Genomic DNA, 23,465 nt, shown 5'->3' on the forward strand with positions numbered 1-23,465 from the left:
ATTTAAATTCAATTTAGTTAACATATAGTGTATTATTAGTTTCACGGGTAGAATTTAGTGATTTATCAGTTGCATACAACACCCAGTGCTCATTATGTCATGTCCCCTCCTTAATACCCATCACCCAGTTACCCCACCCCCTCACCACCTCCCCTCCAGCAACCCTTGGTTTGTTTCCTAGGATTAAGAGTCTCGTATGGTTTGTCTCTCTCTGATTTCATCTTGTTTTATTTTTTCCTCCCTTCCCTTATGATCCTCTGTTTTGTGTCTTAAATTCCACATAGGAGTGAAATCATATGGTATCTGTCTCTCTCCGACTGACTTACGCTTAGCATAATACCTTCTAGTTCCATCCACGTCGTTGCAAATGGCAAGATTTCATTCTTTTAGATGGCTGCATAATATTCCATTATACATATACCACATCTTATTTATCCATTCCCCTGTCGATGGACATCTCGGCTCTTTCCATTGTTTGGTTATTGTGGACATTGCTGCTATGAACATTGGGGTTCATATTGGTTGTTTAAAAATGGAAACACTTCTGAGCTCATTGGTAAATATCTTAGCTTCAAACCTCTCAAATGACTGCTCCGAATTCATTACCCTGGCCCCACACATACATCAGCAGCGATGGCACTCCCGGTTTCATCATGCTTCACTGTATTCCACTCTGCAGATACTGTTTTTACCAATTGAAGGTTTGTGGCAACCCTGAGTTGAGCAACACTGTGGGTGTCATTTTTCCAACAGCATCTGATCACTTTGTGTCTCTGTGTCACATTTTGGTAATTCTCACAATATTTCAAACTTTTTCATTATGTTTGTTATGGTGATCTGTGATGATTATAACTTGCTGAAAGCTCAGATGATGGTTAACATTTTGCTTAGCCATAAAGTATTTTTAATTAAGGTATGTACACTTTTATTTTTTTAAGTTTCTGTTTAAATTCCAGTTAGTTCACATACAGTGTAATATTAGTTCCGGGTGTACGACACAGTGATTCACCCCTTCCGTACATCACCATGCGCATCACCAGTGCCCTCCTTCATCCCCATCACCTGTGTCCCCCATCCCCCACCCCGCCCCTCTGGTAACCAGCAGTTTGTTCTCTATAGTTAAGAGTCTGTTTCTTGGCTTGTGTCTCTCTCTCTTTTCCCCCGTTGCTTGTTTGTTTTGTTTCTTACTCCACATATGAATGAAATCATATGGTATTTGTCTTTCTCTGACTGACTGACTTCACTTAGCGTAATACTCTCTGGGACCATCCGTGTTGTTGCAAATGGCAAGAGTTTATTCTTTTTTATGGCTGAGTAATATCCCAGTGTGTGTGTGTGTGTGTGTGTGTGTGTGTGTGTACGTATACCACCTCTTCTTTATCCATCCATCAACTGATGGACTCTTGGGCTGTTTCCATATCATGGCTATTGTAGATAATGCTGCTATAAATATAGGGGTTGTACATTGTTTTTTTAAGACATAATGTTATTGCACACTTAGTAGACTACAGTGTAGTGTAAACAATTTTTTTTGGAAACCAAAAATTTCATTGGAGTTGCTTCATTGTGATATTTGCTTTATTGTAGTTGTCTGGAACCGAACCTGTAATATCTTCGAGTTATGCCTGTAAGGGGTTAGTCTCTGGCATGCAGGGACCCCAGGACCCTCCAGGATCCTCCAGGATCTTATGGCATCTCTTCCCATTGGTTCCTGACCCTGCTATCTTGCTTCTTCAATATTTTCAGTCCTGTTCCTGCAGAGAAACCAACTGCATTGTCCTCTGAGTGTTCATGGTGACCCAACGTCAATGAAAACCTTTTCTCTACACTTCTGTCCTCTTCATTCTTGTTTCTTCCTGACACATCTAAGTTTATTTGATAGCATGTTCTGAGTAAAAGTGAGATTTTTCTTTTAAAGGCAGAAATGAGGGCCACAATACTAGGCTTTCTTGTGATTCCTGTCCACCTTGAGCTGTGTGCTTTGGACAACTTACTAAAGCCCTCTGAACTTCAATCTCCTGCTATGTGTAAACCTTTCAGGGTTGTTGTGAGCTTTAAAGGTAATCTATAGGGCACCTGGGTGGCTCAGTGGGTTAAACCTCTGCCTTCAGCTCAGGTCATGATCTCAGGGTCCTGCGATCAAGTCCCATATCGGGCTCTCTGCTCAGCGGGGAGCCTGCTTCTACCTCTGTGCCCTCTCTCTCTCTCTCAAATAAATAAAGTCTTTAAAAAAAAAAAAAGGTAATCTATACAAAGAAGCAGCACACAGGCAGGGCTCGGATATCATAGTTACTAGCATATACATATATAGCCCAAAATGGAGGAGCTGAGCTCTCTGACTTCTTCAAAGATAATGATCTGAATTAAACCACAACATTTCGCAAACACTTCCCAGTGACCCAGATAGTTTAGATGTAGCTCTACCTCTCAGCAAGAGAGAACCTTTCATCGCTGGGTGGAAAGCACCCTCATTCCTAAAGATTATGATTCTATGTGATGGGAAAGAATTGACCTAGGAATCAGAAGCCCCGCTTTATTGCCAGGTTTGCCAAAACTTGAGGGATGACACACAGCCTTAGTTTCCTTACCTACAAAATGTGTGGATGGACCTAAATAATCTTTAGGGTCTCTCTCAGCGTTCAGATCCCAGGATCCTATTAAGAGGAATATTCAACATGTCCTGCGGTATTTTATTTTGTACCAAAACACTTGCTTTCTATAAGGCCCAAACTGCTGGATGTGTTTGCCAAGGAAGTTGGAGACTATCTTTGACCTTAGGTACAGTTTGGGGGATTTTTCTTAGATCTGACATAGGCGGTGAATGGCTTTAGGTCAGGAACCAGATTATTTCTTTTATCAGGAGCACCAAGCTCTTGACGTAATCCTATGCCCTTTATGTAAACTCAGTAAATCATCATCTAGAAGTTTCTGTGCCTAGTCAATTGTTCTGGTGGCGAAAACGAAGGCAAAAATGAAGCCATCTACTTGGTGCTGGCTGGGCTGTGGGTAAACATCGCTTGACCTTGATTCGCCCACTGAGAAAAGAATCTTATCTCAGACTCTGTCCACATCCTTTTGAATCCCTTTATTTTCCTTGTCTTTCATGTTGCTCACATTGGCCACAAGGGCCAAAAGAGTTCTCTTTCATTCTGAACAACATCAGAGAAGAAAAACACATCACCTAGCCCGCAACCGTTTTTCACCTACCCACCTTTCCTCCAGCCAAGTAAGCTTTCACTGCACCCTCTTAGACACTGAGTAAAATCCGTGGAAACAAAGTGCTTTGTAAACAGGATCACCAGCACCTGAGTCCTGCTCCCTGTCCACCGGGGAACAGCTGGGTCCTTTAGAAAGGGGCAGATGGAGAGGGGAGATGTGGCAGCCGCTGGTGCTGTGTGGTGGCGGTACCCGCAGCATCTGGGAGTTTGTCAGAAACCATCTTAGCCTCCACACTTGCCCTGTCGAAGCCACATGGACATTTTACTAAGACTCCCAGGCAACTTGAACGCACAGTAACATTTGAGAACCACACCCATGGACAACATCAATAAGCACAGCCCCACTATTTGTAAAGAATCCACCTTAGACGTCACTCTCAGATCAAATGACCAACTGCCAAGCAAGTGTTAGTATTAGGAACCCCTGGTCTGCATCTCTTGCTCCCATCCTTCCCACTGTGTGATGGGGCCCCTTACACGAATCAAGCACCTCACTTCACCAAGTTTCTCATCTTGCATTTGAAACCCAAGCAGTAGAAGCTGCACAGGGGTCTCCTGGGAACAGTGGTGGGTGGTTGATGGTGGGGTCTAATGCTTGAGAGATGCCTGTGTGACAGAAAAGCCAGGTTGAACTTCTAAATTTGTTGCTATCCGTCCTTGGTTGTCACTCCTGTCCCCCATGACACGAGAACTACAAATGCCGAATCTTTCCCTGCCTAGCAGGGGGCATGGTGAGATGGGGAAGTTGAGCCTCCAGCAATCCACTGGAGGGAAAACAAAAACCAAACAAAACGACAGTGAAAAGAGCAGAGTGTCCTAGGGTTCCTCATCCTCACCCACCCTTCTCCCCAGACCTGTCAGCTGAAGAAGCCAAAAGCACCCAAGGGGCGTAGCACTTCAGTGGAGTAGGAAATTCCTGGAGGCAACAAATCTGCGAGTATCCCAAGGGAAGATGCCCCATGACTCTTTCAGGAACAGTGATGAAGGTGAAGTGTGAGAAGGAGGTGAAACACGTCGGATTCTGTCTGTCTTTCATATTACTATTCATAGCAAAACTCCAAAGCAAGATGTGAAACACTTTCAATGTCAGAAAAGCTTAATTTAACTCCCTCTTAGTACATGCCAAAGCCCTTGGGATTTTCAGGATTAATAATAGGTGTTGTCTGTCTCTTTTCCCCTCTGCCCACATAAAAGGTACACGAGCTAAAAGGCAAGGCCACACGCATAATACACCTCCAAGCCGACGGTAGGACTCCCATCCTCGGAGCTCCATTTTTCAAGCTCTGAGCATTTGCCCCCATCGCCCAACACCAAGTTAGTAATCTGAAATTTTCCTCCACTCCATAGAAAGCAGACACTTTACTCTCAGAAGAGAAAATGACATCTACATCCAGAATCAGACCAATACTGAAAAATTACAGAGAGGAAACTTCCCCTACCCACCTTCTAAAGAAAATTCTGGGGAAAACAACAACAACAACAACAAAAAGAAAGAAAGAAAAGGAGAGGAGAGGGGAGGGGAGGGGGGGAGGGGTGGGGAGGGGGGAGGGGAAGAGAAGAGAAGGGAAAAGGAAAAGAAAAGAAAAAAGAAAAGGAAAGAAAATTTGTGCTTGCTTCCCGAGCCTCCAGGCCCATCTGCGGTGTGAGCCAGGAGAATGGGTAGAACTGAGAGCACAGAACAATTTCTTTTATAAAGTCAGAGCTGCTGGTAGAAGCAAGACATGGGTCTGAAAGAGAAAAGCCCCTGTTAGCTGAATTTCAAGAAAGAATATTCAGAATTTTTAGTGAGTAAACCTAGGGAGTGGATGTGGCTGCCATGCTGTGTGGGAAGAAGTTTTATAAGTGATAATATGGTGGAAAAGTATTCAAAGACGTTTTGCTGAGTCACATACGTGGAATTCTCGCTCGTTACTCCTGTGCAAGATCTCAGAATAGACAGTGGTTTTGTCTTTTTTTTTTCTAGATGTTGTACTGCTGGGTAGTTTTTTGTTGCTGTTGCTTTGTTTTGTTTTTATGATACCTAGGAAGGCTAAAAATATCCCAGACTTACTCCTGTTAGATTAAGAAAAGGGAACATTTCAGGCCTACCTTTCCCACACTCTTGTACCTCCCACTTTCTTCGGATGCTATCTGGAACACCCTCGGCAAGGCATTCCAGGGAAAAGGATTCTAGCCAAGCACTTTACCTGTTCTTTGCTATTTAAAGATCAGAAAAGTTTCAGTATTTCTAAATTCCAGGAAAGATGTTTTTATGAAAATGAAGTCTGTGGGAGAAAGAAATTCTGGAACTCCCCTTGACCCCACATGATGGATGTCCACAGATATTCAAGCTAATTTGTGATGACTCTGGGAATTTCCATGGTCTTATTTGGAAAAGCATATCGTCGTGTAATTCAGCAGTTCTTAAGGACACAAAGTTGCCTCAAAGGCAGTTTGCCTTAAAAAAGATTTAGGTGTTTAGAAACGTTCTTGGTTCCTGATTAAGTTATCAGATTCCAAATGCATCTGTGGGCAATCCTTGATTATTTGCGCTAATGAATAATTACAAGAGTTGCTAAGTATACTTCTTCCTGATTTTCCTGAGGCAAAATTATAGTGAAGTGCAGTTCTCAAGTGTACAACTTGATGAGTTTTCAAATATGTACACCCATATAATCAACATTTCCATCACCTGCCTTCTTTCAGCCGGCCCCACGCACCACAAGCAACCACTCCTCTGATTCCTTTCTGTATACTAGTTCTGTCTTTTCTCGAACTTCCTACAAATGAAATCAAACAGTATGTATGATTTTGTGTATGTCTTCTTTTGTTCAACACAATATTTTCGAGATTATTTAAAGCCACTATAAATATTTTGTGTAAGTCTTCTTGTAAACATATGCTTTCACTCCTCTTAGATAAATACCTTGGTGTGGAATGGCTGGATCATAGGATGGGTAGGTGTACGGCTAACTTCACTAACAAAACAAAAACAAAACAGCTCTCGGCTTTCCGAGGAATGGTATCATTACACTCCCACCCGTCATGTAGGAGAGTTTTGGCACCTTTACCTGCTCTTCTGCTTTTGTTGTTGTCAGTCTTACCTATATTACCTGTTCTCATGGAATATTCCATGGTGGTTTCCAATTTACTTTTTTTGATGTCATTGGATGTGGAGCACCCTTTCAAGTGCGTTTGGATAATCATCTGTCTTCTTTGGAGGACTGACTCGTTCAAGTCTTTGCCCATCTATTTATCGGGTCGTTAGCCTTTTAGGATTGATCTGTAGCTCTTTAGATAATGTGGAGACAAGTCTTTTTGTCAGAGGTGTGTGTTGCAAACATATGCTCCCAGTGTATCACTTATTTTTTTCATTTTCTTAATGTCTTGGGATGGCTAGAAGTTTTTGACTTACTTTTCTGTTACGGTTGGTACCTTTTGGGTCCTCTCTAGGAAATCTGGGCCTATCCGTGGTTTGCAAAGCTATTTGCCTTCATTGGCCCTTAGAACCTTAATAGTTGTAACTTTTATGTGTACACGTACCATGGATAAACCTAGGGTGTAGATTTTGTAAGCTTAGATACATGATAAAATTAATTTTTGTATGTGAACTGAGGTTCTTTTTTCCCCATAAATTTATCCGTTTGTTCCAGAGCGTTTGTTGAGAAGATTTTCCTGCCCTCATTGAACCGCCATGGCATATTTATAAAACAATTAACTGAATGTACACGTGTGAGTCTATTTCTGGTCTTTCTATTCTGTTCCATTACTCTATTTGTCTCTCCTTCTACCAATAACTACTGTCTTGCTCACTGCAGCTTTTATAGAAAGTCTCAGTATCAGACGATGTGAATTCTCCAAATTTGTACATTCTTTTTAAGATAGCCTTAGAAATTCTTGGTGTTGTGTTTCCAAAGAGGTTTTAGAATAAACTTGCCAAATTTCTACCAAAAAGTGTGTTGGATTTTTTAAAATTGTAATTGCATTGAATTTGTTGATCAACTTAAGGCTAACTGATGTCTTTTTTCAAAGACGAATCTTTCAATCCATAAACATTGTACATTTCTCCATTTATATAGTTCTTTAATTTATGATGGCAATGTTTCAGAGTTTTCAGTTCAGAAGTCTTGCAAGTTTTTGGTAAATTTATTCATGAGTATTTTACTTTTTTGATGTTATCATAAATAAATTGTTTTTAAAATTTTTGATTTCTTAATTGGTTGTTTCCAGTATATAGAAATAACCGCAAATTGGGGCGCCTGGGTGGCACAGCGGTTAAGTGTCTGCCTTCGGCTCAGGGCGTGATCCCGGCGTTATGGGATCGAGCCCCACATCAGGCTCCTCCGCTATGAGCCTGCTTCTTCCTCTCCCACTCCCCCTGCTTGTGTTCCCTCTCTCGCTGGCTGTCTCTATCTCTGTCAAATAAATAAAATCTTAAAAAAAAAAAAAAGAAAGAAAGAACCACAAGTGATTTTTGTATATTAAGACTGCGAAATTTACCAAGTTGTAGTCATTTTTTTTTCAGATTTCTTAGTAACTTTATGTAAGCAATCAAGTCATCTATGAATACTATTTATTTTGAAATCTACTTTCTGATATTAATGTAGTCACACCAGCTTTCTTATGCATACCTCTGCATAATATATCTCTATGTATATTTTATTTTCAATCTATCATTGTCTTTATATTTAAAGTATGTTCTCTTGTAGTCAGCACAGAGCTGGGGCCTGCTGTTTTATCCAGTCTGAAAGTTTCTATCTTCTGATTTATGTGTCTGGTGCATGTTTCATACAATTACTGATAGGTTAGCTTGCAGTGTGCCCTTTTGCTACCCTGTTTCCCGGGTGTCCCATTTGGGACTTGAGTTAAATACAATAGACTATCTGATATTATCCCACAGGTCATGGGAGGTCTAGTCAAATTGTTTGAAATTTTTTTCTCCGTGCTCATCAGTTTGATCATTTCTATTGATTTGTCCTCAAAGTGTAATATGGGTCACATTTTCCTGTTTCTCCACATGTCCGGAATTTTTGAAAACTTGCTGGGTCTTATGAATTATACATTTTAGAAGGTCTGGAATATGTTGTCTTCCTTTAAGAGGTATTGAATTTTGTTCTTACAGGCAGTTCAATTACTGGTGCGTCCTCCCGTCTGTCAGGTTTCGTTTCAGTCTTTATAAGGGTGGGTCTGTTTGGGGGAGTATCCAAATCCCGGCCATGCCAGCAGCCTAGAACTCTGATTTTTTCCCTCCTTGGGTCAGTGAGACCAGGGCTTTGCTTGGGTTCTGTTTGGTGCCACCTGGCAGCAAAGTGGCCATGAAGGAATCCATGGCAATGCTGGGGTTCACGTCACGGGTCCCTCTTCTCAAATAATACAGTGCTGCACTGTTACTAAATGCCTGAAAACACTTTTTTGCACATTTTGTCTGGTTTTAAAGTTGTTTTCAGCAGGAGGTAAGTTTTGGTACCAAAATTTTGTCATGGCTGGAAACGGAAGTCCTGGTTGCTTTCTTCCCCCCTTCAGTTACTTTATCTAGCTCAGGGAATGTCCATTGCTTTTAAGTTGTTCTTTTTTTAATTGACTTTATGGTTTAAAGTAGTATTAGGTTCACAAGAAAACCAAACAAAAGGTACAGAGATTCTTCATCTACTCCTGACCTTATTCATGCAGAGCCTCCCACATGATCATGTTATCAACAGCTCCCACCAGGTGGTACCTTTGTTTCAGCTGATGAACCTACAGTGACAGCTCATTGTCATGCAGAGGCCACAGTTTACATCTGGCTTCACTCTTGGTGTTGCACATTCTACAGGTTTGGGCAAATGTATAATGACACGTATCCACCATGATAGTGTCTTACAGAGTAGTTTCACTGCCTCGCAAACCCTTTGTATGCTGCCTCTTCATCTCTCCCTCCTCCCTAACACCTGGCAACCAGGATCTTTTCACCGTCTCCATAGTTTTGTCTTTTCCAGAGTGTCACATAGTTGGAATCACACATATGGAGCACTTGAAATTGGCTTCTTTCACTTAGGAATATGCATTTCAGTTTCTTCCATGTATTTTCATGGCTTGATGGCTCACTTCTTTTTAGCACTGAATACTATTTTATTGTCTGGATGGACCAGAGTTTACTTATCCATTCATCTATCGAAGGACAGCTAAACGTAGCTTCCAAGTTCGGGCAATTATGAATAAAGCTGTTAGAAACATCTGTGTGCAGATTTTTGTGTAGACATAACGTTTCAACTTCTTTGGGTAAATACCAAAAAAGTGTGATTGCTAGATTGCACAGTAAGAGTGCATTTAGTTTTGTAAGAAATTGTACAAACCCTCTTCCAAGTGGCTGTGCCATTTTGCATTCCCACCAGCAATGCATGAGGGTCTCTGCTGCTCCACGTCCTTGCCAGCACTTGCTGTTCTGGATTTTGGCCATTCTCAAGGTGTGTAGTGGTACCTCGTTGTTGTTTTAATTTGCACTTCCCTGATAACATATGATGTGCAGTATCCTTTCATAAGCTCATTTGCCATCTATATATCTTCTTTGGTGAGGTGGCTGTTAAGGTCTTTGGCCCGTTTTAAAAACTAGGTTGTTCATTTTCTTATTGTTGAGATTTAAGACTTCTTTGTATATTTTAGATAACAGCCCTTTAGCAGATCTATTTTTGCAAATCTGTTCTCCCAGTCTGTGGCTTGTTTTCACTGCCTTGACAGTGTCTTTTGAGAGCAGAAATTTTTTATTTTAATGAGGTCCAGCTTCTCAGTTCTTTCCTTCATGGATTGTGCCTTTGGTGGTGCATCTAAAAAGTCATCACCAAATCCAAGGTCATCTAGACTTCTATTATCTTCTAAGAGTGTCACAGTTTTGTGTTTTACATTCAGGTTTGTAATCCATTTTGACTTAATTCTTGTGAAGGATGTAAGGTGTGTGTCTAGATCCGTCTTGTGGCATGTGCAAATCCAGTTGTTCCAGCACCATTTATTGAAAAGACGACCCTTGCTCCATGGTATTGCCTTTGCTCCTTTGTCAAAGATCAGGTGACTATATTCATCTGGGTCTCTTTCTGGACTTTCTGTTCTGTTACACTGGTCTATTTGTATATTCTTTCACCAATACCACATTGCTTTGATTACTGTAGCTTGACAGTAAATCTTGAAGTCAGGTAGTGTCAGTCCTCCCACTTTGTTCTTCTCCTTCAATATTGTGTTGGCCATTCTGGATTTTTTTGCCCCTCCATATGAACTTTAGAATCACTTTAGAATCAGAATTGGTATCTACACAATAAGTTACTGGGAGTTTTATTGGGATTGCATAATCTATAAATCATGTCGGGAAGAACTAATATATTGACAATATCTAAACTTCCTATTCATGAACATGAAATATCTCTTCATTTATTGATATATAATTTTACAAAAGCACTTTATTGTGGGGGTGCTAATGGAAATGGTATTGTGTTATTAAGGTCAATTTCCATTTGTGCTTGCTGGTATATAGCAAAGCCATTGACTTTTATATATTAGCTTTGTATCCTGCAACCCTGCTAAAATTGCTTATTAGTACCACAAGGGTTTTTGTCTATTCTTTCAGACTGTCTACGTAGACAATCATGTCACCTGCAAAAGAAAGTTTTATTCCTTCCCAATCCGTATATCTTTTATTTCCTTTTCTTTTCTAATTGCATTAGCCAGGACTTCCAGCACCAAGTTGAAAAGTGGTGATGAGAGGGAACATCCTTGCCTTGTTTTTCTTTGTTTTTTTGGGTTATTATGCATATCTTGTTTTAGCAGTAGATTTACCTTCTGATACTCAAAACATAGGTTGGTATTGAGGTAAACAAGTACCCGTGAGTGGTACTGGGGGTATGGGCTGTAGAGAGAGAGGACCTCTTGCAGAAGATAACGGTTAAGGTAAATTTCAGCCCTGCCTCTATCTGAATTACCATTCTCCTTTCCTGGACAGAGGGAAAAAGGAAGGATGAAGAACGGGGATCTATTCTATGTCTATTATGTGCAGGGTGCTCTGCAAGTTACCTTTGTACGTTATTTCATGCAATCTTTAAAACAAACAGTAAAATGGTGATGATGATTATACTACTAGTTTACAGAAAAAGTGGCCAAGCCTTAGATAAGTAAAAGCAATGACACTATATAGCTAGTAAGCTGGTAGAGCTAGGATCTAGAAGCCCATTTATCTCCCCATTCCACCATGCTACCTTCCTTGCCTTATTATTATAGTTATTATGATTACCAGTATTTATTCAGTGTATATGTTACATGTCCCTTTACAATCGCTGGCCCTCTGAGCCATTCAAATTGTTTCCATTTAGACCCTTCTTGGTGAGAGATGGGGTGAGCTGTCCACACTCTACTCACCTTCTGTGATTCAGGAGCTCAGGAGTGTCCTGAGACTTGGATGTGGCGAGATGCTGGGTACAGCGTAAGGACAGAGAAGCTTCACTCTAATGGAGTGATGATTAATAAGCAATCGGTGACTGTCGTCTGCCAGCAATGAGTGCAGCAACCAGCCTGGATTTGGTGCCTGTGCTGGTGGAGGGAGAGGCTGTCAGTGCCGTCTCCCCTTTTCCTGTTTCCTGTGAACCTTCCTAGCCACTTTCTTTATCCAGCCTGCGGCTTTTCTCAACAAGCAGGCTTTTTCCAACAAGCAGGACTTGTTGGAAGATATGCAATGGAATCGTTTTTCTGATTTGAGCAGCGCCCTTTTTTTCCTTAATACCTGGGCATTTGGCCACTATTTCTGGTGTCCTTGGTGGGAAACCGGTGTCCATTCTTGAGGGGGCTGAGAAAAGGTCAAGTCTTTGTGATATGAGAAGGAATTTGGTAAACTCAGCGGTGGGTGGGTGGGTGAAAAATACACATTTCCTACTTGCCAGACTTTGGGTGGAGCACTTTACACATAGTTCTCAAAAAAAAAAAAAAAAAAAAGGAAAATAAAGAAAGAAGAGAAAAGAAAACGGTACAAAATCACTAATTATAGAAATTCTGACAATCCTTATTTTCCAACAAGTATTTATCACTGACACATGTCCCTCAATTAAATTTACATGGCTTTCCTCCCTTCCTTTCCTCATGCCCTTTGGTCCTCTTCTCTCTTTCTATACTTATTCAGCATAAGGCAAATTCAGAATAAAACCTCATTCACTTCTATTCATTGAGTTTGAAATACATTGCAATTTGGAGAGGAACTTGGTTGAAGTCAAAGTTTGAGCCGTCTCTGATACCAAGGTTTCTAAAGGACAGTGGCAACAGCCTTCGTCTCTTTCTAGGAAGAGGTGGGGTACCCAAAAGTCCTTTAGAGAAGGTGAAGAAATGTGTGATGACATCATCGCAGGGTTAAGTATGTGAGTGCACGAGTGGAACGTCCTGAACTCCTAGCACGCCTCTTTTCCTTTGCAGACCTGTGTGACGGTTACCCGCCAGACCTCAAGCACGCCACATACAGAGCTCTCGAGTACAAGACGGGCACGGTGTTAAATTGTGGGTGTGAGAGAGGCTACCGCAGACTAAGCAACTTCATGCATTGTGCGGGAAACGCCAGCCACGCTTCCTGGGAAAACAGATGCCAGTGCAGAAGTACATGTAAGTGTTTCCCCTGGTGACACGGAGGGAGAGAGAAGAACTCTAGCAAGCTTCAGCTTTTGCTCACTCAGCCCTACAGACGAAAACTGGCCAGCCCAAACTCCACGATAACTCACCTCAGTGGGTCCTGGAAAATAATTCACCAGACCCAGTGTTTAAGGAGTGCCTCCCGGTTCCAAGGACTGATCTAGGCCCTCGGGATACCCAGCACTCTAAGAACTTAACATCTTGCGGGGAGAGCGGGAACAGATGTTATACTAATCATTACTGAACAATTCGAAAATAAGTCTACTTCACGGCAAAGTAAATGCACTTGATGCCACTAAACTGTAGGTTAAAAATGATTGCTATGGCAAGTTTTATGCTACGCTTAGCTCATCACAATTTTTTTAGAAATAAAAAATTTAAAAGGAATAGTCAGAATGAGCCTATATAAGCAATAAGAAAAATAATAGCAATCCCAGTGAGTATCTACCTGTCAGGCCGCGTTCGCTGTCTTGCGCTTTGCTCTCCGAAGCTCACACCTGACGCGCCCGTGTGCTGACTCGGGCCGTCGGCCGCTCCCAGCTCCCCCCCAGCAAACATGGCCGCGCGAATTCCCAGCAACCCCCGCGACGCTGTGCGCCCTCTCCTCTTCAGCCGCCACCTCCCCAACCCTAAGGAAGCAGCTCTGGGTACAAGAGCGGAGGCAGTGGGCGAGGCAGTTCCTTCCCTGATAAGAGTAAAACGGGAAGAGAAGCTCGTGCTACTCAGTTGGAGCGTCTTATCCATTACGGAAATTTTTTCTTTTCTTTTCTTTTTAAAGATTTTTATTTATTTGAGAGAGAGAGAGAGAGGGAGAGCAAGTGAGAGAGAGCACAAGTGGGGTGAGGGGTAGAGGGAGAAGCAGACTCCCCGCTGAGCAAGGAGCCTGGTGTGGGACTCGATCCCAGGACCCTGGGATCATGACCTGAGCCGAAGGCAGACGCGTCACCGACGGAGCCACCCATGCGCCCCTATTACGGAAATTTTCAACGTGGCTGCCATCACGTCTTTCGTGCGTTTCCTCGGAGGGCAAATATACGGTCAAGCAGAAAGGATTGTCGGTCCAGGGTCTGCCCTGCCCAGTGTCAGGAACTGGCATTCCAGAGCTTCAGAAATAGTCCCCCAAAGACCCCTCTGTCCCCTTGTTCCAGTCCTGCAAGACCCTGGCTGCGCTGGGGGAGCAAGGAGAATATCAAGCCCAAAGGCAAGGCAGGCTGGTGTGCGGGCAAGGCCCCAAATCTGCACTGGGGAAGCAGAGAGGAAGAGGAAGCTGTTCCCTTTGAACGTCTTTATTTCTGGACTTTATAACCTGGCTTGAGAGCCCTGTGGCCCTCACTGCTGGACGTGATTGGAATCAGCAGAGGACTAAGGGTCCTGAACCTCATCGCTGCTGGGGAGGGCGAGCAGGGAAGGCAGAGCCGCTTGCCCTTGCCCGGAGATTGCAGGCAGGTCACCTTCCTGGAGTGGAATGCGGAGGCAGTGACCCCCGAGGGACTTTCTGAATCTAAGTTGAGCTGATTTTGCTATTGTATGCTCTTCATCGAATCCTGAAGGCTCTCTCACAAGCCTGATTTCTCTACCAGGTTTTTTGTCCACTCTGTGATAATGGAACGTGGTGAAAAGTGGTGGGTCCGTTTGTCCTTTTGTTCCTTAGCCCTGGAGATGGTGTCTGTGAGCCACAGTGAATTCTGTGTCAGCTGCACCAGGCACAGACTGCAAGGTCTGCAGACGGCTGTGGAAGCACCCGTGGCCTCTTTTCCCAGCAGACCCTCCCCCGACCCTCAGTTAGAATCCCGAGTTGCTCACAGCGGTGCCCATACTCAACTCCTTTGCCAAAGTCTTCACAATAGAGAGGAGTGTCCTGTTGAATTCCAAAAGATTGAATCCTTTGCCTTTTAAGTGGACTGCTTTAGGGAAGCAAGGGGCATTGGTGGTGGCTGACTCACACCATCCCTCCCGGCATCGGGCCCCACCCTCGCACAAGGCTGGCAGGTGGATGGCCGGAGTGAGCCCCTTTTGGGGAGACACACGTACACCAGGCGATCTTTCAGTTCTTTCAGAAACACGTGGTGGGCCTCTGACGTCATGCAGAGGAATACTGCCAGACCCCGCTGAGAGCACCCCACGGGCAAGGAGGGTGTGTGTGGCTCCTCTTTGTAACCCCTGCCCCCCAGTACTGCCTGACGTGTCACAGGCAGCGGAAGGGCACTCTTAGAATAAATGAATACACAAGGAGTGTTTTTTCTATTTTAAGCATCTGTGGAGTTATTTGCTTCTTTCTATCTATATTCTCTAGCCTCCAAGAGCACAGAAAGACAAATTACTCCTAGACCCAAAGAACAGAAGGAAATGCAGAGCCCAACGCCGCCCGGGGACCAAGGTAACCTTCTAGGTAAGAGGCGGTCTGGCCAACGCCTGGGAGCCAGCTCTTCCCCTGCAGATATACTCTGCTCCCCAGAGGAGGAAGGTCTGTCCCACGATCCTCTTCTTTTAGGACGTCAGGTAAACAAGAACAACTGTGTCATGCTTGCGGGCTCTGGAGCCACTCAGCATTTCAAGCCAACATGGGCTCTGGGCTTCCTCCTGCTTTGGGAGCTGGAGGAGTAGAACTGGGCTCGATTCAGTTCAACCCAGTTCAACTGAACTGAGTTCAAAAGCAGGTCGATTGGAACTCCTGTGCCCAGCCCTGTAGACAGCCGTTCCTGCCCTGGAGGAAATGCTCTGTGTTCCCCCCTTCCGTGCGAGATAATCAACTGCCCGCAAAGTAGTTCACCCCAAAATGTTTCTATGAACAGGGTTGTGAAGCCTGCCTGCCACGTGGGTGAGCGTGCAAGCCGCCGACAAACACGTCCTAGCTCATGCGATGTGGGGGAGCGAGCACAACTGCAAAATGAATCACGCCAAAGTCGGGTCCTCACACCACGAGGACATAGAGCCCGTTAGGAAAACCTGAGCTTCTGGGGGACCCACTGACCTTTACAAGACCCTATTGCTAATTCTATTACCTTCCAAAAACACTTTATCATCCTGTATATAATTTCTTCTAAACCTCACAACCCAGTGAGCCAGGGAGCAGGATTATTACTGTGATTTACTGAAGAAAATGAGACATGGAGAAGTTAAAAGACTTGGCTAAACGCTCATTTAGGAGGAAGACCTTAGGTCTTACTAGGGATCTTTCTACTAATCACTTGTTTGAAATTAATTTTAATTTATTTGCAGCTTCCATTATTAAAAAAAAAAAAGACAAATCCAGGGGCACTGTTGCAATATGATGTTTTTATGTTGTACCTCCAACTTTGGGCTGAATGGCATTTCAAAACGCATTTAATTGTTTGTTTTTCTCTCTTTTTCCCATATTACACTGAACGGTTCTTCCAAGGTTTCTCAGGAGGTCAATGTTTGCTGTTCTTTTTTTTTTTTAATTTTTTATTTTATTTTATTTTATTTGATGTAAAGTTCGGTGATTCATTAGTTGCGTATAACACCCAGTGCACCATGCAATACGTGCCCTCCTTACTACCCATCACCAGCCTATCCCATTCCCCCGCCGCCCCCCCGAAGCCCTCAGTTTGTTTCTCAGAGTCCATAGTCTTTCATGCTTCATTCCCCCAATATTTGCTGTTCTTATTTGAGAGATAACCACTCACTCTGGCCACAGATGCTCTTAATGGGATGTTTTCATTTGAGAGAAGCAAACGTAATTTAAACAGGTTCAGACCATCATGGATTTCACTGGAGGTAAAAGAAATTTTATTCTGAGATGAAAACACAAGTTCAGCCATGATTTGCAAGGTGCTACACCATAGCAGACCACTGGGGACAGGACTGCTCTCAGCTTCCCTCTGGGGCAGGGGGTTACATGTAAGATACTTTTAAAGGTCATATTGGGTATTCGGATTGTGGAAGGTCTGGAAGGTCAGAGCACATGTCTGGGGAGAGAGGGTACATGTGGTTCCGTATATCCAGATTTGGGGTGGGGTAGGGAATCCTGAGGATAAATCAGAGCAGGACATGATCAGTGGTTACAAGACCAGCCTGGCTTGGGTTTTAATTGGGCGAGTGGAAGGTTTGAGGGCATGGGGAACTTTCAGAGGCCTCGGCAGGGCTCACAGGGTGCAGGCTTAGGCATGGTGTGATCTGAGATCAGGTTCCATTTCCCCGAGATTCTCTCAGCCCTCCCCTCCTTCTGGCTTTGGCTCTCTCTCCAGTCCTTCAGCCATGGCCCCAAGATGACCAGCAGCCCCCAAGGGGGGATGTGCCTCCTCCCCTAGCCAGGGAGACCCTTCACCCTTCATTGGCCCCAGTGGGCTAGAGACTACCTTTATCCCTCAGCTGAGACTGCCCTTCCCATTCCTGCCCTCTCACGAGAACCCTCGCCATCACCACAAGTAACTGCTCATTCCTCCGTGTTCCCATAGCAAGCGTCTGTTCCTCAGCGATAACACTCTGGACATTCTGCCTTCAGCTGTCTTCCTCATTCAATCCATCATCCACTCCCACGGGAGTGACAGGGTCTGTGTGCCCTCCCACCAAGCACCTAGCAAAGTTCCTGACACAGACATTCTCAGTATATATCGGTTGAATAAAAGAAAGAATGAATGAATGAACAAAACAGTCAGAACCAAGGTCCAGTCTCTAGGAAGACGCAACTCCGATTCACTCACAATGCCTTCAGAACTTCCTTTCCCTCTTGCAGGTCACTGCAGGGAGCCTCCTTCCTGGGAACATGAAGATCCAAAGAGAATCTACCACTTCGCGGTGGGGCAGACGGTTCACTACCAGTGCGCGCAGGGATTCAGGGCCCTACACAGAGGTTCTGCCCAGAGCGTCTGCAAAAGGATCTCAGGGAAGACCCAGTGGTCACAGCCCCAGCTCAAGTGCATAAGTGAGAGGACGGACAGTCCGTTTCCAGGTATGGAGGCACCTGCTTGGGCCTATTGCCCTGCTTTTTCCAGCAGGCTGAGTGGAGTGGAATTCCTGACCACCAGCAGCGTGACCGTGGGCAAACCACTTCCTCTCCTTGGGCCTCTTCTTTCTCTCACTCTAGAAAAGAGACCAGATAAACTAAGGTCTCTATCACCTCGGGTTCCCTGTACCCTGAGTGAGGATAAATGGTAGAAGGTGGAAGAGGAGGGAAGATTTCTCAAGTGCCCCAAAGCTCCCCCGGTGTTATCTCACCGGAGACAAAGCTGCCCCGTCCTAGCCAATCCTGATATTCGACGTCTTCTAAGCTACCAGGACTTCCTCTCATTCAAAAGGGCAAGTCCAGCCTGCCCCCCACACACTTCTGATTTACTGACATATAATGTAAACTCATTATCGGTCCAGCACTGCACTGTTCGCGTGCTCCTTCTCCTCGTGTAATCCCCCCTGGGCTTTGATACAAGTGCAGATGTGCAGGGAAGGGGCTGATTCAAGCAGGCACGTGCACGCGCACACACGCGCTCATTCAGACGCACGTACAACTCACCCATGCAGAGGCCTACTGTTTTCATTCTGAAAGCGTATTACTATTTTTACAACCAAAAGCCGCTCAGATTTAAACTTCATGTTAGAGGTTTCTTAGCTCACAGCCTATTGGTTCATAGCTCTCCCGGGAGTTTCCTGGGTGAAATCTGAAGCCGCCCCCATAAGGAGTGCAGGCAGAGACCGGAGAAAGAGGCAGGCCAGTTGGCAGGCCGCAGTTTGAACAAGCAGAGGGAACTTACCTGTGGGGCGGCAGCAAGAGGACTGGATCCCAGCGCTCGCCCCCCAGAACTTACATGTTTATAAAGAGGCCTTAACTGGGTTCAGTCACGTATGCTCTGCGGATGTTCTCAACACCATGTTACTGCTCAAGGCTGTGTCCTTGGAGCAGCCTCTGGGAGTGGGAAAGGCAAGCGGGACCCACATTCCGAGGACAGGGAAGGAGGTGAGGAGCCTGCAGGTGCCTGGGTCCAGCCCATGGGTCGACTGGCACTCGTGTCTTTTTGATGACATTCCCCGACAGTGTGCCTGCTGGGAGCCCGGTGGCTGACACGTGTCGCTTTCCTCGTAAAAGGACGGCAGGGCAGGGCCGTGTCCTGGGTGACTGGAAATACCCACAAAGAACCAGGGACCTGTCACCGAGAGAAACTGTCCTTTTGAGCATGTCTGCTTCATTTGATGTTTCCGTGGGGTTGGATTATCATGACCTGTTTCCAAGCCACAGATGGAAACCAGGGCTGAATGGGAAGCTTGGGGAGAAGGAGCTGCTCGGGATTCCACAGCCAGCAGATCAGGGTCAAAATTCCCTCCCACTCGGCTTTGCTGGGCCCATTTCCCTGCACGCCTGTGACCCGCTCTAGCCGCAGGGTGTGGGGCCCCCAGACAACGTGCTGAGAAGGGCGATCCGCACCCCACTGAGCGTGTCTGGGGTCAGCTAAGGAAACCCGCTGCCCCCACCCTCATCACTTCCTCTCCCCACCAGATGACGAAGAAGAGCCTCAAGCAAGCACCCGTGCTCCTGGGAGAGACACTTCCTCCCCCTTGCAAATGACAAGTACTACCGGTAAGGCTGGACTTTCTGGGAGGGTGAGAGCTCGGCCCTCGGGTCCTCAAGCAAGAGACCAAACACAGTTGGCCTGGGGTAGCCCCTCCTGGGCGCCTGCCCCTCCAACCCCCAACCCTCAAACATGTCACAAGCAGGGCGCCTGGGTGGCTCAGTCGGTTGGGCATCTGACCCTTGGTTTCGGCTCAGGTCGTGATCTCAGGGTCGTGAGATCGAGCCCCGTGTCCGGCTCCACACTGGGTACAGAGTCTGTTCAAGTTTCTCCTCTCCTTCTGCCTTCCCCCCTGCTCTCTCTTTTTCCCTCAAACGAATAAATTTATCTTTAAAAATCACAAACAAACATGTCAAAAGCAAGTGTTGGCAACAGGAGAAGCCAGGCTGAGGTTGGCACCGGAAGGCAGAAGAAGGCAGGCTTGTCCGTCATGCCCTTCCGTCGGGCTCCGAGGCTCCACTCACGAGAGGCCCTAAGCTCTCCAGCCAGTGCACTCAGATAACCAGCACAAACCGAGCATCTTCTCATCTCTTTTCTGCACAGATTTCCACAAACACACGGAAGTGGCTACCTCCGCAGAGTCGTTCATATTCACAACCGAGTATCAGATAGCAGGTGGGTAGGCCTTGTGCCTTCTGTGGACAAAATGCACCCCGGACAGAGACTGTGGGGTACGTTGCTTGGTGGTCGGTCTGGTGGGTCAGTCGGTTAGTCAGTTAGTTTAAAATGCCCCCTCCTTACACTGTGTAATAGTTACACGAGTAAAGGACAAATCCGGATTTTAACAACACAAACTCATAGTAATCGGTCATAGTAAGCGGGCTGTGACGTCTCAAAGCCACCCCAAGAAAGCCCTCCTGAACGGATCCTAAATGACAAAATATCCCGTAAACCCTACATTCGTTTCCTGGTAGGAGAGAAAAACAGGCTTTGAGGGCGTGAGAAAAAACCGAGCTCATAGCAACGGAGAGCAGAGCGCTGGTTGTGGGGCCTGTGGGTGGGGGGAGACGGGAGATGCTGGTGGAGGGACACCGACTTCCCGTTAGAAGATGAATCGTTCTGGGGAGCTAATGGGAAGCATGGTGACTCTGGTTAGCAACACAGTATTGTAGACCCGAAATTTGCTCAAGGAGTCAATCTCCCGTGTTCTCACCAGAAAAAGGAAATGGTAGACAGGAGGGGTGGCCGGCGGTCTTGGCTGGTGCTCCGGTGCTAATCGTGTTGTGACGTATGCTCCCATCAAATCCCACCCCTCGTATGCCGTGAACGTCCGCAATGTTATATGTCAGTTATGTGCCAAGAGAGCTTGGGGAAGAAAAGGAAAAAATGCGCTGTGAAGCCCGTCCAAGACAGGCAGTTAGCTGGGCTGGCGGGAGGTTGCCCCAGCACCAGAGGAACACAGCATTTGGGAAATAGGAACACTTTCAAGAGAGGCTCATGTGTCTGTCATTTCTCCTTGTATTTCGACATTTCCTTCAGCCATTGTGGGCCTCCCTGGTGGCCCCCTTAACTGAGGCCTCTGAACCTTTCTGAAGATAGTGCCTGTCAGGGAGTTCACGCTCCTCAGAAAGAGCCAAGCTTCTCGAGAAGAGAGTGGAAAGGCGCCAAGCCCTTTCCCACCTCCCCAGGGCTCCAGCCCTGGTCCCTGAGTCTCCTAGGAAATCATGTCAGGGTGGGAGCTGCATTCTGGGAGGGAAGGCAGAAACACCAGCGCTCACCTCTTCAGGAAGCCCTTGCTCTGGGGGGGTTTCTCAGCCTGCTCTGCGACCCAGCCCAGTAGGCCCTTTTGCTGAACTGCTTCTCTGTCGACAGTGGCCGGCTGCGTTCTCCTGCTGATCAGCGTCCTCCTTCTGAGCGGGCTCACCTGGCAGCGGAGATGGTGAGTCCCACATGGTCATGGTCACGAAGCCCTGGCAGGAGCTGGCGGGTGGAGCCCGGTGTGGGAAGAGCTCAGGCAGAGATCCCCTCGCCCCCAGGCCACCCCATTCTCCCACTAACCGGCAGTGGTTTGGGGAGCAGTAGAGAGAGAACTGGCCAAGCCACACATTCCCAAAGCACCCAACAAGAGTGTGGTGAAATGGGAAAGCAAAGGAAACTAGCACTGGTTGAGCACCTACTGTATGCCAGGCTTGATGCGTATCTAATAACATTCTCACAACCTAACTTCTCAGAACATTCGAAATAGCTACGCGTTCCCAGATCAAGCAATGCGAACAGGACTGCAGGAGGCCAAAACCGCAGCCTGAATCTAGGGCCCAAGACCTTTCTGCTCCCATCACGTGGCTGGAAGGGAACAACGGGCAGCATCCCTCTGAGTTTTCCTCTCCGGAGCTCCTCCCTGTACCTACTGCAGACAGTCAGACCGGAACCCCCTTGACTGGGACGGGACCCACGTGTGGTCTTAGTTGCATTAACTCGGATTTTCAACTGTGGTTGCCAATTTGAACAAGCAGGAGAGACTTTTTTTAAACACCAATCTTGCTCTCCAACCAGAATCTCTAGAACATCAGTACTTTTGTTTTTTCAGCTGAGATAAAATTCATCATTCTAACCATTTCAAAGTGCGTAATTCAGTGGTTTTTGACGATGCTCTGTACATACCACTATCTCATTACACACCAGAGCATTTCCATCACCGCGAAAGGAAACCCTGTGCTCCCCAATTCCCCAACTCCCCCATTCCCTGGAAAGCACAAGTTCACTCCCCATCGCGGTGGACTTGCCCGTTCTGGACACTTCACATAAATGGAATCATACAGTGTATGAACTCTGGTGACTGAGACATTGGTATTTCCTTAAAGCTCCTCGGAGGCGCTGAGTACGTGCACATCCAGTTTTTTTTTTTTAAGATTTTATTTATATATTTGACAGAGAGAGAGACAGCCAGTGAGAGAAGGAGCACAAGCAGGGGGAGTGGGAGAGGAAGAAGCAGGCTCATAGCAGAGGAGCCTGATGTGGGGCTCAATCCCATAACACCGGGATCACGCCCTGAGCCGAAGGCAGACACTTAACCGCTGTGCCACCCAGGCGCCCCATACACATCCAGTCTTAACAACTCTGCGCTAGGCCAGTAATTCCCAGATTTGAGTGGGCTTGTTAATCAGAAGCTCCTGGAGGGCTTGTTAAAACACGGATGGCCAGGCCCTGCCTTCCAAGTTTCTGATTCAGCAGGTCTGGGGTGGGGCCTGAAAATCTACATTTCGGACAAATTCCCAGGTCATATTGACGCTGGTGTTCCAGGCACCAAACTTTGAGAACCACTGCACGAGACAGCATGAAGCATCAAGAGAGTGAATTCATTTCACGCACACACAGAGAAAGGCCACTTTCTCCCTCCCTTTAACAGTGGACTGCAGACCTCCTCGGTCACTCTCCTGACTATCGAGGACATCCCACCAATGTGCCATCTAACCTACCCTGATACAAACTCCCCAGGAAGACCCTGAGAAGACTCAGACTCACCCCCCACCCAATCCCAGAGCTCTTAGATCCTACAGTTAGCCCAGGCAGAGAAAAACCGTCACATTGCTTGGATTGTTATATTGGTCACCAGGCCCACGAGTACTCCTGAGTTCCCTCTTGTGAGTTAAAAAGTGCCAATTGCTGCGATGCAGAGGCGAAGCCCCTAGGGTCATTACATTAGGAATTGCTCACATAAATACCTGACAGTCTACCAACTTCTCCACGGTATTAGCTGATTCCTGAGGCGTTATTTTAGGATTATGTGAGATCAAGTGTGTCAAGTAGTCAGTACATTGTGGGAACTCGACATGCGGTCGGTCCTCCCCGCCCTTCGCCGACAAGACTTAATACCTCTCAAGGAAACTTTCATTCGGTAGCTTCAAGATGAAAAGCCTTCAGACACAAAGGGACGGAGCTATTTGGGAGTGGCAAACGTTTGGAATTTAGGTTGTGACATAACAAACAGCCTGAAACTATGTGAGTCCCCACAAGCTCTGCCAGAATTACGATCTTTCAGGAGACCCACACTCATTCCTCAAACTGCCTTCTGCCACCAGCTCTAGCAGTGAGAAAAGCCTTCCTAGAATCTAATTTCATCTGGTGGTGCCCTCTTGTGGCCACACAGAAATCCTACATCTGACAATTCTGGGAGGGCCCG

The 23,465-nt window shown here is 45.9% G+C and overlaps 1 protein-coding gene across 1 annotated transcript; it reads left to right on the forward strand.

The window, feature by feature from the left end:
* The first annotated feature begins 11,623 nt into the window (after window positions 1-11,623).
* Window positions 11,624-21,265, forward strand: IL2RA (interleukin 2 receptor subunit alpha). The gene is made up of 7 exons (XM_057304694.1): window positions 11,624-11,630; window positions 12,615-12,797; window positions 15,118-15,213; window positions 17,521-17,738; window positions 19,278-19,353; window positions 19,889-19,960; window positions 21,158-21,265. The coding sequence occupies exons 1-7, from the start codon at window positions 11,624-11,626 to the stop codon at window positions 21,226-21,228; spliced, it is 723 nt and encodes a 240-aa protein (XP_057160677.1). The 3' UTR covers window positions 21,229-21,265.
* Window positions 21,266-23,465: the final 2,200 nt, after the last annotated feature.

This window comes from Ursus arctos, unplaced genomic scaffold, assembly GCF_023065955.2.
Source record: "Ursus arctos isolate Adak ecotype North America unplaced genomic scaffold, UrsArc2.0 scaffold_30, whole genome shotgun sequence".
Taxonomy (NCBI): domain Eukaryota; kingdom Metazoa; phylum Chordata; class Mammalia; order Carnivora; family Ursidae; genus Ursus; species Ursus arctos.